The sequence below is a fragment of the Bombina bombina genome, chromosome 7 (genome assembly GCF_027579735.1).
Source record: "Bombina bombina isolate aBomBom1 chromosome 7, aBomBom1.pri, whole genome shotgun sequence".
Lineage (NCBI taxonomy): Eukaryota > Metazoa > Chordata > Amphibia > Anura > Bombinatoridae > Bombina > Bombina bombina.
The window spans coordinates 587,176,794-587,191,769 of record NC_069505.1 but is presented as its reverse complement, the minus strand read 5'-3'; the positions used below and the strand labels follow the sequence as shown (position 1 = coordinate 587,191,769).

General features: G+C 38.5%; 2 protein-coding genes across 2 annotated transcripts in view; one reads left to right on the top strand and one right to left on the bottom strand.

The window, feature by feature from the left end:
- Positions 1–14,976, top strand: part of LOC128667151 (uncharacterized protein C6orf132 homolog) — a 121,460-nt gene that overhangs the window by 62,216 nt on the left and 44,268 nt on the right. The window lies entirely within an intron of this gene.
- LOC128636606 (olfactory receptor 13C9-like) lies at positions 6,474–7,277 on the bottom strand. The gene has a single exon (XM_053689598.1). It carries the CDS (start codon positions 7,275–7,277, stop codon positions 6,474–6,476), a length of 804 nt encoding a protein of 267 aa, XP_053545573.1.

Sequence of the window (14,976 nt, the reverse complement as noted above, 5' to 3'; positions counted from 1 at the left end):
TGGTAGTCACAGCCTATATATTGTTTAAACCTGTATCTGATTGGCTAAATAACTTATCTGTGCAAGTTCTGGTGTTTTAAGTCAATATTGTATTAGGATAAATTGCAGTTAAATAGCATAATATATATTATCCTATTGTTTATAAGCACTATTTAGAATTGTGTTGCTTGGATGTGAAAGGTTTTAGTCTCATTGTAATATTTTAAATGCAGCTCTAAATGAAAGGTTGGTTTTAAGGATAAGTTTTTCTGGGTTTTATAAGAAGGATAGCATATCTTAATAGTTGGTTTTAACGTATATAATATTGTGTCATATTCTAATATTACAAATATATTTCAAAAATGTTCATGGATATTAACTAAATAAAAGAATTCAGATATTTATATTAATTGTATGGTTTCTAGTAGATGCATGTTGATTAAGGGTTTCTAGTTTTAAGGATAATTATTAAGTATATTGTGTTGTAACCCTGCCATAAGCTGATATATTATTTGGAGAGCACTACTTAGATTTTCATAAATATACTGACAAGGCACAGTATGTAGACAGGATCTGTAGGCACAGTGTGTAGACAGGATCTGTAAGCACAGTCTGTAGACAGGATCTGTAGGGACAGTATGTAGACAGGATATGTGGGCACAATCTGTAGACAGGATCTGTAGAACAGTCTGTAGACAGGATCTGTAGGCATAGTCTGTAGACAGGATCTGTAGGCACAATATGTAGACAGGATCTGTAGGCACAATATGTAGACAGGATCTGTAACACAGTCTGTAGACAGGATCTGTAGGCACCATCTGTAGACAGGATCTGTAACACAGTCTGTAGACAGGATCTGTACGCACAGTATTTAGACAGGATCTGTAGGCACAGTATGTAGACAGGATCTGTAGGCACAGTCTGTAGACAGGATCTGTAGGCACAATCTGTAGACAGGATCTGTAACACAGTCTGTAGACAGGATCTGTACGCACAGTATTTAGACAGCATCTGTAAGCACAGTACATAGACAGGATCTGTAGGCACAGTATGTAGACAGGATCTGTATGCAGAGCCTGTAGATAGGATCTGTTACAAAGTCTGTAGGCAGGATCTGTTGGCACAATATGTAGACGGAATCTGTAGGCGCAGTATGTAGACAGGAACTGTAGGCGCAGTATGTAGACAGGATCTGTAGGCACAGTAAGTAGACAGGATATGTAGACACAATCTGTATAAGGGATCTGTAGGCACAATCTGTAGACCGGATCTAATAAAATATACCCAACAATAGAAAGAAAAATTAATGTCAAGCTTCTCTTATACTGTACCTGTATGTTACAGTGTTAAATTATACAAAAACTTAAAAATAAAGAGAAGCGCTCATAAGGCTAAAGACAAGGATTTTATTTATGCAATTTAAAATATGGTAATATTTTCCATTAAAACAAGAGTGTGCACTCTTTAGAATACAAATATAAAAGTTCTAACAATTATTACATATAATAATCGTTGGTTATTAATAGCGATTCATATAAAAGTCACTCATCGTATTTCCAGATGATCTGGTTTTTGCAACAGTGAAAAAACTTTGTTTTCTTTTAGTAGGTCACATGTGATCCAATGGCCAGTAGTATGTCTTCAATCTCGTTACTCTTAAATTAAAATTGTAGCGGATTTTATAAGGCAATAAAGCAATCCAGTATAATTGATTTAGATGTTACCATTAAAAACTCACGCCCCTGTTATAGGCAATTCTTTTGCGATCTTTTTCTTGCCTTCCTGTAAGAAAATTAGGTTTCCAGGCTAGCGATCTTTTTGTTGGCACTTCAGGGTTCACACAGAGCTGGTATTCATTACTTCACCGGTAACTGCTCCAAACGGCACACTGTATGTAATCAGGGTACCTCCCTTGATGTCTTTCTGGGTGACAAAATCATCTGACTTAAAATGATGCTGCTTACTCAATCTCCTGCCTCCAGCAATGCAGATACGTTTATGGGGTTGGCTCCATTTTTTCTGTCTTATTGTATAGCTTCAGACGCTCCACTTGCAGCTAACATGCCGAATACCAGCTCCGTGTGAACCCTGAAGTGCCGGCATAAAGATCGCTAGCCTGGAAACCTAATTGTTTTACTGGAAGGCAAGAAAAAGATTGCAAAAGAATTGGCTACAACAGGGGCGTGAGTTTTTAATGGTAACATCTAAATCGATTATACTGGATTGCTTTATTGCCTTACAAAATCCACTACAATTTGAATTTAAGAGTAACGAGATTGAAGACATACTACTGGCCATTGGATCACAGGTGACCTACTAAAAGGAAACAACATTTTTTCACTGTTGCAAAAACCAGATCATCCGATTAATACGATAAGTGACTTTTATATGAATCAATATTAATAACCAACGAATATCATATGTTATTACTAATAACCAACAATTATTATATGTTATAATTGTTATAACTTTTATATTTGTATTCTATAGAGTGCAAACTCTTGTTTTAAAGTTATATATTACCATATTTTAAATTTTATAAATAAAATCCTTGTCTTTAGCGTTATGAGCGCTGCTCTTTATTTTTAAGTTTTTGTAGACAGGATCTGTAGGCACAGAATGTAGATTTGATCTGTAGACACAGTATGTAGACAGGATCTGTAGGCACGGTATGTAGACAGCATCTGTAGGCACGGTATGTAGACAGCATCTGTAAGCACAGTCTTTAGACAGGATCTGTATACAAAGTATGTAGACAGGATTTGTAGGTACAGTCTGTAGACAGAATCTGTAGGCACAGTCTGTAGACAGGATCTGTAGGCACAGTCTATAGACAAGATCTGTAGCACAGTCTGTAGACAGGATCTGTAGGCACAGTCTATAGACAAGATCTGTAGCACAGTCTGTAGACAGGATCTGTAGGCACAGTCTGTAGACAGGATCTGTAGGCACAGTCTATAGACAAGATCTGTAGCACAGTCTGTAGACAGGATCTGTAGGTACAGTCTATAGACAAGATCTGTAGCACAGTCTGTAGACAGGATCTGTAGGCACAGTATGTAGACAGGATCTGTAGGCACAGTCTGTAGACAGGATCTGTAGGCACAGTCTATAGACAAGATCTGTAGCACAGTCTGTAGACAGGATCTGTAGGCACAGTCTGTAGACAGGGTCTGTAGGCACAGTAGGTAGACAGGATCTGTAGACACAATCTGTAGACAGGATCTGTAGGCACAGTATGTAGACAGGATCTGTAGGCACAGTCTGTAGACAGGGTCTGTAGGCACAGTAGATAGACAGTATCTGTAGACACAATCTGTAGACAGGATCTGTAGGCACAGTCTGTAGACAGGATCTGTAGGCACAGAATGTAGACCGGATCTGTAAGCACAGTACATAGACAGGATCTGTAGACACAGTCAGTAGACACGATCTATAGGCACAGTATATAGATAGCATCTGTCAGCACAGTCTATAGATAGGATCTGTAGACACAGGCTGTAGACAGGATCTGTAAGCACAGTCTGTAAACAGGATCTGCAGGCACAGTATGTAGACATGATCTGTGTAATGCTTGTGGGATATTCCGCTATCAGACCAAACTTGGCCAGTAGTCTTCTTTTCCCGATGTCAAGTGGAATGATAGGAAATATCCCAGAGCAGAGAGAGTTTGTGAAATGAAGTAAACAGTACTCACAGCAGGCAGGGCAGTACTCAGCGGCAATAGGATGAAAAATCGGCAGCATAGTAGTTCAGGGGTAAACCAATAGAGAGACCGGGAACAGGCAGGAGTCAGCAACAAAAGGATATCCAACAGTATAGCAATCCAGTAGTTCAGGGGATAAGCAGGCAGAGTGATCAGACATGCAGAGTTAAGCAATGTTATGGCAATCCAGGACTTTAGGGGTTAAACAATCAGAGTAGTCAGAGTTCAGTAACGTAAATAGCAATCCAGTAATACAGTACACAGCACCTAGGAGCACAAAAAGTAACACCTATACTTGGGCAGAGAATGTAAGTGAAGCAAGTACAGGGCAGAGAATGTAAGTGAAGCAAGTACTTACATAGCTGCCGATTCATGCCAAGAGCTCAAGGACCCGGGTTCAGAGAGGAGGAGACGTCCGGCGATGACGTCATCGCCACACACTCAGAGGAACCGCCAGATCCCTGGCAACTGCCAGAGCGCCCTAGACAACGAGCAGAGAGGAAGCGTTACGTCTCTGTAGGCACAGTCTGTAGACAGGATCTGTAGGCACAGTCTGTAGACAGGATCTGAGGCACAGTATGTAGACAGGATCTGTAGGCACAGTCTGTAGACAGGATCTGTAGGCACACTCTGTAGACAGGATCTGAGGCACAGTCTGTAGACAGGATCTGTAAGCACACTCTGTAGACAGGATCTGTAAGCACACTCTGTAGACAGGATCTGTAGGCACACTCTGTAGACAGGATCTGTAGGCACAATATGTAGACAGGATCTGTAGGCACACTCTGTAGACAGGATCTGAGGCACATTATGTAGACAGGATCTCAAAGCACTGTCTGTAGACAGGATCTTTAGGCACAGTCTGTAGGCACAGTCTGTAGACATGATCAGTAGGCACACTCTGTAGACAGAATCTGAGGCACATTATGTAGACAGGATCTTTAGGCACAGTCTGTAGACAGGATCTTTAGGCACAGTCTGTAGACAGAATCTGAGGCACATTATGTAGACAGGATCTTTAGGCACAGTCTGTAGACAGGATCTGTAGGCACAGTCTGTAGGCACAGTCTGTAGACATGATCAGTAGGCACACTCTGTAGACAGAATCTGAGGCACATTATGTAGACAGGATCTTAAAGCACAGTCTGTAGACAGGATCTGTAAGTACATTCTGTTGACAGGATATTAAAGCACAGTCTGTAGACAGGATCTGTAGGCACACTCTGTAGACAGGATCTGAGGCACATTATGTAGACAGGATCTTAAAACACAGTCTGTAGACAGGATCTGTAGGTGCAGTCTGTAGACAGGATCTGTAGGTGCAGTCTGTAGACAGGATCTGTAGGTGCAGTCTGTAGACAGGATCTGTAGGTACAGTCCGTAGACAGGATCTATAGCAAAGTCTGTAGAAAGGATCTGTAGGCACAGTATGTAGACAGGGTCTGTAGGCACCATCTGTAGACAAGATCTGTAGGTACAGTATGTAGACAGGATCTGTAGGCACAATCTGTAGACAAGATCTGTAGCACAGTCTGTAGACAGGATCTGTAGGTGCAGTCTGTAGACAGGATCTGTAGGTACAGTCTGTAGACAGGATCTGTAGGCACAGTCTTTAGACAGGATCTGTATGCACAGTCTGTAGCAACAGGATCTGTATGCACAGTCTGTAGACAGGATCTGTAGGTACAGTCTGTAGACAGGATCTGTAGGCACAGTCTGTAGACAGGATAATTGTATGGCCATTTAGGGTGAGAGTAACATGGTACATATATAATAAGGGAAATAATGCAATGCAGCTCAAGGAGCAGAGGAATATTGCTCCTAAAACAGGACTGTCCTGCACAATATATCACAACTGCAAGATTTGCATAGCATCCAGTGTATCTAAAGCTGAAAATGGGGGAGAGTAGACACATACAAGTAAAGGGGGGGAGGGGAACATTTTTATATAATGTGAACCAATAGGAAATGCCAGTTGTTTTTTAAGTTCCTGCAGTGGTGCTACATGAATAGTTACTACTAACTTTCAATGATACAAAAGTGCTAAGTTTAGAAACTAGATTCTAAACTTGCTAATTTTCTGTAATTTTCTCATGCAAAATAGAAATTAGCAAGAAAACAGCTGCTAAAAATATTACTCTTCACTAATTATATCTTAAAGTGCCATAAAACTTTTTGAGTTATGTGCATATTACAAAATGGTCAACTGAGGTAAAACGGTGAGTGAAAAAGTGTAAAAATATAGCTTATAAGTAATTTATTAAAATTTCCAAAGATCTGCAAAAGTGCACTTTAGTGTTACCTGCTCCACCCCACTTATTAATGACCTAGTCCAAACCTTTTTTATCATAAAACAAAGTGTGCATGTGAGGATAATTACTTATGCAAGCAAGGGGGGCAAGAGGAAGGACAGCAGGTACTGCTATAATTTGTTGCCAAGAGGCTTGCTCGTTTCCATGGGGATAATGTCACATGCTTTGTGAAAGCTTCAGCCTTATACTGTGCACTGCTATACTCAGGTGCCATGTGATTCTGCCCTCTACCGTGTATGTGCATGAGTGCATTCTGCAGAAGCTATGCCCTGAACCGTTTTGCAGGTAAGCTTTGGCTGCATTATATTTATAGAAACTTATATTACTTCATACTGTTTTATGTCCCTTTAAATTCTAACTTTAATGTATCTTAGCTGTCGTCTCAGCGCCGACTTTACATCTTTATTTTTCAAACTATAAATAAGTGGGTTAAGTAAAGGGACAATAGCTGTGTTAAACAGAGAGAATATTTTTTTTTACACCAAACTGTCCGTTGTTCCAAAATATAAAATGAAAAGTGTTGTATAGAGAAGGATGATGACCGTGAGATGAGAGGAGCATGTGTAGAAGGCTTTACGTCTCCCAGTACTGTTACGGATCTTCAGTATGGTGATAATAATGACAACATAAGACAAGAAGGTTAGAAAAAAGGATACAACACCAAAAATAAGCCCATCTGTGTTCATCAACATCTCCAAAGCAGAGATATCATTACAAACCAGTTTCATAAGAGGTACAATGTCACAGTAAAAGTGGTCAATTATGTTAGACCTATAACAGGAAAATGTTAACATTATGACAAAATATGGTATTAATTCTATAAAACCAAAAACCCAGCAGAAAATTGCCAACACAGCACATACTCTGTAGTTCATGATTACTGGATAATGGAAAGGGTTACATATGGCCACATATCGATCATAGCTCATAGCTGTCAATATAAACATCTCATTTCTAGCCAATGATAAGTATACAAACATCTGAGAAATACAGATTTGAGGTGATATGGTGTCATCCCTTGTTATGAAACCACTGAGGACCTTATGTAGAGTTACGGTGGTGGAGCACATATCCATTAGAGAGAGGTTTCCTAGGAAGAAATACATGGGAGTGTGCAACTGATGATCCAAGGAGATTAGCAGAAGAATAACCACATTACCTCCAATAGTCATGAGATACATAAGAAGAACCAAAAAGAAGATTAGTGTCTCGAGTTCAGGGATGTCTGAAATTCCTTTAAGAATGAAAAATATCTGTATTGTCTTGTTGTCTTTGTCCATAGTTTTAGTTGATTCCAGAGGCTAAAAATTATTAAAAAAATAAGTCAATTGCCTAAATAGGTAAATATAGTATGATACTTACTAGTATATTCATATTCAAATGAACGGGGAAAAAATGTTTTGCTCTGTTCTTTGTATTTGTTTCTGAATGAGTGAATGTTGGTGCATCAAAGAAAACAAAGTAAGTTTGATAAATTTGACACTGGGTGTCCCAGCCTAATCTCATCAACAGTGCTAAATTGGAAGCTTCTAAGTACGTTTTTAAAAGGTTTTATACTGGATTTAATAATAACAGTATCTGTGCATATTCTTCTTAATAGTAGTGTCTATTACATGCAGTAACATAGTAACATAGTAGATGAGGTTGAAAAAACACTGAAGTCCATCAAGTTCAACCTATACAAATCTAATATACTTGCAAAAAAACTCCAGTTAAAAGGACATTGAACCCATTTTTTTTCTTTCGTGATTCAGATAGAGCATGCAATTTTAAGCAACTTTCTAATTTACTCCTATTATCAAATTTTCTTCATTCTGTTGGAATCGTTATTTGAAAACCGAGAATGTAAGTTTAGATGCCAGCCCATTTTTGGTGAACAACCTGGGTTGTTCTTGCTAATTGGTGGATAAATTCACCCACCAATAAATAAGTGCTGTCAAGCACTGAACCAAAAAATGGCTGGCTCCTTAGCTTAGATGCCTTCTTTTTCAAATAAAGATAGCAAGAAAACTAAGAAAAATTTGATAATAGCAGTAAATTAGAAAGTTGCTTAAAATTGCATTCTCTATCTGAATCACAAAAGAAAAAAATTGGGTTCAGTGTCCCTTTAATATTAAATTAATCCAACTAAAAGGTGACCCATTTAATACAAGCAATCATAACCATGAATTCTGTTTCTAGCCAGAAATGTATCCAAACAATTTGTATATGTATCTAAGGTATTGGCATTCACTACCTCCTTTGGTAATGAGTTCCACAATTTTATTGCTCTTACAGTGAAAAAATTTTTCCTTTGCAGGAGATTAAATCTCCTTTCCTCCATCCTTAAACTGTGACCTCTTGGCACAAACAATTTTCTTGGAATAAACAGAGCTTCTGCCATCTTTGTATATGGACATTGAATATATTTATATAAAGTAATCATGTCACCTCTCAAGAGCCTTTTTTCTAAAAATAACAGACCCAGTTTGGCTAGCCCCTCCCTTGAATCAATACCTCTTTTAATACATGCTAGTATCTTATTAGCCTTTTAATCTGCTGCCCTGCATTGTGCACCCATCTTTAGCTTGTTATCTATTACTACTCCCAAATCCCTTTCCTCCTCTGTTTGGCTAAGTCTTGTCCTATTTAAATAATATATTGCCTGCTTATTTTTACTTCCAAAATGTAGAACCTTGCATTTTCCTGTTCCATTTACCTGCCCATACTTCTAATTTTTGCAGATCCTGATCTGACCTAATGACCTTACATAACTTTGTATCATCTGCTAAAATAGAGATGTTGCTATTTAATCCTAGCTCCAAGTCATTATTTTAAATTATTAAAAAGAACAGGGCCCAGTACTGATCCCTGAGGGACTCAACTGAATACCTTTGTCCAATCTGAGAATGATCCATTTACTAATATTTATTGCTCCCTATCTTTTATCCAGTTATTTATCCATAAGCTAACATTTTCAGCTATTCCCAGTCCCTTAAAGGGACACTGAACCCAAATTTTTTCTTTCATGATTCAGATAGAGCATGCAATTTTAAGCAATTTTCTAATTTACTCCTATTATCAAATTTTCTTCATTCTCTTGGTATCTTTATTTGAAATGCAAGAATGTAAGTTTAGATGGCGGCCCATTTTTGGTGAACACACTTGATTAGAACTCATAATTTTGTTTACACAAATGTGCTCATCAATAAATTCCCTTATAATCCCTTCAAATATCTTCCCCACTATTGATGCCAGACTAACTGGTCTATAGCTTCCTGGATCATCCCTGCTTCCCTTTAAGAGTGGCACCACATCAGCTTTACGCCACTCCTGGGGTACCGTGCCGGTACCGTGCCTGAGGATAATGAGTCTTGAAAATTTAAGAGTAGAGGTTTGTCTATAACAGTGCTAAGTTCCTGTAAAACCCTTGGATGTATTCCATCTGTGCCTGGAGTTTAATTTACCTTAAAGGGACAGTCAACACCAGAATTGTTGATGTTTAAAAAGATAGATAATCCATTTATTACCCATTCCCCAGTTTTGCATAACCTGTTATAACTTGTATCTAAGCATCTTCTGACAGCCCCCTGATCACATGACATTTTATTTATTATCTATTGATTTTCATTTTAACCAATTAGTGCAGTGTCTGCCACAAGCCACGGGCATGATCACAATGTTATCTACAGTATATGGCTAACATGCACTAGCTCTCCCCTGCTCTCCCCTGTTGTGAAAAGCAAATAAAAAAGCATGTGATAAGAGGAGGCCTTCAAGGGTTTAGAAATTATCATATGAGCCTTCCTAGGTTTAGCTTTCAACCTAGAATACCAAGAGAACAAAGCAAAATTGGTGATAAAAGTAAATGGGAAAGTTGTTTAAAATTACATGCCCTATTTGGAACATGAACATTTTTTCTGGACTTGACTGTCTTTTTAATATTATCCAGTTTTTTTCTGATATCCTCTAGAGATAACCAAAGTTAATCGTATGGGCTGGCATGTTCTCAGTGCACCAGCATATTAAATACTGCAGCTGTTCAGAGCACCAGTGGGACTTGTATCATGTCAGCAATTAACAAATTGAGGCCTAGATTACGAGTTTTGCGGTAGCTAAAAAAAGCAGCATTAACAGGTGCTAACGCTGCTTTTTCCTACCACTGGTATTACGAGTCTTGCAGGTTTAGGGGCACCGCACACTTTTTTGGCCTTACCTCAAAACGACTTACGTAAACTTCGTAAACCCTTTTTTCTATGGGACTTTTCATACCACTGGTATTACATGTCTGTCCTGGGAGGCCAAAAAGTGAGCGGTACACCCCCTCCTGTCAAGATTTCTAACGCATTTGAAAGTCAGTAGTTATGAGTCTTATGTACAACGCGGTAACATAAAACTCATAACTAAAGTGCTACAAAGTACACTAACACCCATAAACTACCTATTAACCCCTAAACCGAGGCCCTCCCGCATCGCAAACACTAAAAAAAATTTTTTAACCCCTAATCTGCCGCTCCGGACACCGCCGCCACCTACATTATATTTATTAACCCCTAATCTGCCACTCCGGACACCGCCGCCACCTACATTATATTTATTAACCCCTAATCTGCCGCCCCCAATGTCGCCGCAACCTACCTACACTTATTAACCCCTAATCTGCCGTCCCAACGTCGCCTTCACTATAGTAAACATATTAACCCCTAAACCGCCGCACTCCCGCCTTGCAAACATTAGTTAAATATTATTAACCCCTAATCTGCCATCCCTAACATCGCCGCCACCTACCTACATTTATTAACCCCTAATCTGCCGCTCCCAACGTCGCCGCCACTATAATAAATGTATTAACCCCTAACCCTAACCTTAACACCCCCTAACTTAAATATAATTTAAATAAATCTAAATAAAATTATTATCATTAACTAAATTATTCCTATTTAAAACTAAATACTTACCTATAAAATAAACCCTAATATAGCTACAATATAACTAATACTTACATTGTATCTATTTTAGGATTTATTTTTATTTTACAGCCAAGTTTGTATTTATTTTAACTAGGTAGAATAGTTATTAAATAGTTATTAACTATTTAATAACTACCTAGCTAAAATAAATACAAAAGTACCTGTAAAATAAAACCTAACCAAAGTTACACTAACACCTAACACTACACTATAATTAAATAAATTAAATACAATTACCTAAATTAAATTAAATTAGCTAAAGTACAAACCCCCCCCACTAAATTACAGAAAATAATAAACAAATTACAGATATTTAAACTAATTACACCTAATCTAATAGCCCTATTAATATAAAAAGCCCCCCCAAAATAAAAAAAAACCCTAGCCTAAACTAAACTGCCAATAGCCCTTAAAAGGGACTTTTGCGGGGCATTGCCCCAAAGTAATCAACTCTTTTACCTGTAAAAAAAAAATACAAACAACCCCCCCCAACAGTAAAACCCACCACCCACACAACCAACCCCCCAATTAAAAACCTAAATTAAAAAAAACCTAAGCTCCCTATTGCCCTGAAAAGGGCATTTGGATGGGCATTGCCCTTAAAAGGGAAGTTAGCTCTTTTGCCGCCCAAACCCTAACCTAAAAAAAAAAAAAACACCCAATACACCCTTAAAAAAACCTAACACTAACACCCTGAAGATCGACTTACCGGGAGATGTCTTCATCCAAGCCGGGCCAAAGTCCTCAAGGAAGCCAGGAGAAGTCTTCATCAAAGCCGGGCGAAGTGGTCCTCCAGACGGGCAGAAGTCTTCATCCAGACGGCATCTTCTATCTTCATCCATCCGGTGCGGAGCGGGTCCATCTTCAAGACATGATTGGAACAGCCAATGGCATGCGATCTCAATCCTATTGGCTGATTGGATCAGCCAATATGATTGAGCTTAAATCCTATTGGCTGATTGAATCAGCCAATAGGATTTTTCCTACCTTAATTCCGATTGGCTGATAGAATTCTATCAGCCAATCGGGAATCTAAGGGACGCCATCTTGGATGACGTCACTTTAAGTTATATTCATTCAGTAAGAAGACTCCGGATGAAGAGAATGCTCCGCGTCGGATGTCTTGATGATGGAGCAGCTCCGCGGTGGATGGATGAAGATAGAAGATGCCGTCTGGATGAAGACTTCTGCCCGTCTGGAGGACCACTTCTGCTGCTTCCTTAAGGATGGATGTCCGGTCTTCAGAACAGTAAGTCGATCTTCAGGGCGTTAGTGTTAGATTTTTTTAAGGGTGTATTAGGTGGGTTTTATTTTTAGGTTAGGGCTTTGGGCCTCAAAAGAGCTAACTGCCCTTTTAAGGGCAATGCCCATCCAAATGCCCTTTTCAGGGCAATGGGGAGCTTAGGTTTTTTTTAGTTAGTATTTTATTTGGGGGGTTGGTTGTGTGGGTGGTGGGTTTTACTGTTGGGGGGTTGTTTGTATTTTTTTTACAGGTAAAAGAGCTGATTACTTTGGGGCAATGCCCCGCAAAAGGCCCTTTTAAGGGCTATTGGTAGTTTAGTTTAAGCTAGGTTTTTTTTTATTTTGGCGAGGCTTTTTTATTTTAATAGGGCTATTAGATTAGGTGTAATTAGGTGTAATTAGTTTAAATATCTGTAATTTGTTTATTATTTTCTGTAATTTAGTGTTTGTTTGTTTTTGTACTTTAGCTAATTTAATTTAATTTAGGTAATTGTATTTAATTTAGTTAATTATAGTGTAGTGTTAGGTGTTAGTGTAACTTAGGTTAGGTTTTATTCTACAGGTATATTTGTATTTATTTTAGCTAGGTAGCTATTAAATAGTTAATAACTATTTAATAACTATTGTACCTAGTTAAAATAAATACAAACTTGCCTGTAAAATAAAAATAAATCCTAAAATAGATACAATGTAAGTATTAGTTATATTGTAGCTATATTAGGGTTTATTTTATAGGTAAGTATTTAGTTTTAAATAGGAATAAAGTAGTTAATGATAGTAATTTTATTTAGATTTATTTAAATTATATTTCAATTAGGGGGTGTTAGGGTTAGGGTTAGAGTTAGGTTTAGCGGTTAATACATTTAATATAGTGGCAGCGACGTTGGGGGCGGCAGATTAGGGGTTAATAAGTGTAGGTAGGTTGTGGCGACATAGGGGTGGTACATTAGGGGTTAATAAATATAATGTAGGTGTCGGCGATGTTGGGGGCAGCAGATTAGTGGTTAATAAGTATAATGTAGGTGGCGACGGTGTCCAGAGTGGCAGATTAGGGGTTAATAATTATAATGTAGGTGTCGGTGATGTCGGGGCTAAAGATTAGCTGTTAATAAGTGTAAGATTAGGGGTTTTTAGACTCAGGGTTCATGTTAGGGTGTTAGGTGTAAACATAAATTTTATTTCTCCATAGGAATTAATGGGGCTGCGTTACTCAGTTTTACGCTGCTTTTTTGCAGGTGTTAGACTTTTTTTCAGCCGGCTCTCCCCGTTGATCCCTATGGGAAAATCGTGCACGATCACGTCACACCAGCTCACCGCTCTACGCTCACTTTTTGGCTTTTAACGACGGGTTTCTGAAAACTTGTAATACCAGCGCTGCAGGAAAGTGAGCGGTGAGAGAAAACTGCTCGTTAGCACCGCACCCCTGTTACCACAAAACTCGTAATCTAGGCGTCAGTAATTACCAGACGGTAAAAGCACCTTAGGCTCTCTCAGCAAGTGCTGTGTTTCAAATGCTGGTGCATGGAGCATACTTAAATCCACTTTTGAAACAGCTGTAGCTTTTATTAGAAGCATTTTTGCTAATACATGTATATTCCAAAAATGATTCTATTTAAAACGTACATGCACCCATGTGCAAGGCTGCTTTTTATTCCCAGTCCGACCCTGCCAAAGAGGGCTCCAGTTTTGGCTGGAATGTCCCTTTAAGCTATAAACGTGAATCGGAGGTGCGCTTTTATTTTGTTCACAGATTTGAACTGTTTAGTGTATCTAAGGCTCTAGAGCATCTACATTTTCAGCAGTTCTATGATCTACTATTTATTTTCAGATGTCTCCTTTTCAGGATAATTTAGGTCTTAGCAGCTCATTCATTTTTTATTTTGTTAATTGGACATTTTAGTTGATTCACAATGTAATGATTTCACCTAAGGATTCATTATACTTAAAAGGATACTAAATCCAAAGCTCTTTCATGATTCAGATGATAGAGCAGACAACCTAAAATGGTCCAGCTCCTAAGATTTACATTCTTGCTTTTCAAATAAAGATACCAAGAGAATGAAGAACAAATGATAATAGGAGTAAATAAGAAAGTTGCTTAAAATCGCTGCTCTATCTGAATCTTGAAAGAAAAAAATTGGGTTCAGTGTCCCTTTAAGCCATGCACATAAATTCTGTTTAAATCCCCATTTGATCTGTTATTTTTTATAAATTTTTACACTGCTTTTCTAAAGGTGATCTCCTTGACAGGACTCACATAACAAACTTCATATTGAAGTGCAGAGACAATATTTTTCCTAAAGCTTTTTGCAATAATAATTAAATCAGCTTTTAACCCATTCCTCACTTTCTTCTGTCACAGAAGAAAGTGAGGAATGGGTTAAAAGCTGGTCTTATTATATAAGATCTAATTATATAAGATTGGAGTGCTTCCTATAGTATCTGGCGCCCTGACCCCACAGAAGTCTACTACACAGTGATTGCTGGTTCAGGATAGTAACTCATTTCTATGTGTCTGTAATTGGCCAGAGCATAGAAGAAAAGACAAGAGACCTTTCAAAAAGGCCCTGAGGGAGAAATCTGATTGCCTGAGAGGTGCTGATGTAGTCGGAGACGCTCTGAGGGAGAAAATCTGACTGCCTGAGAGGTGCTGACGTAGTCGGAGACGCTCTGAGGGAGAAAATCTGACTGCTGGAGAGGTGCTGGCGCGGTCCAAGACGTAGTCAAAGCCGTCGACACACACAGGACTCTTATTAGAAGCCAGCAAGCAATCCACCCCCCCCTGCAT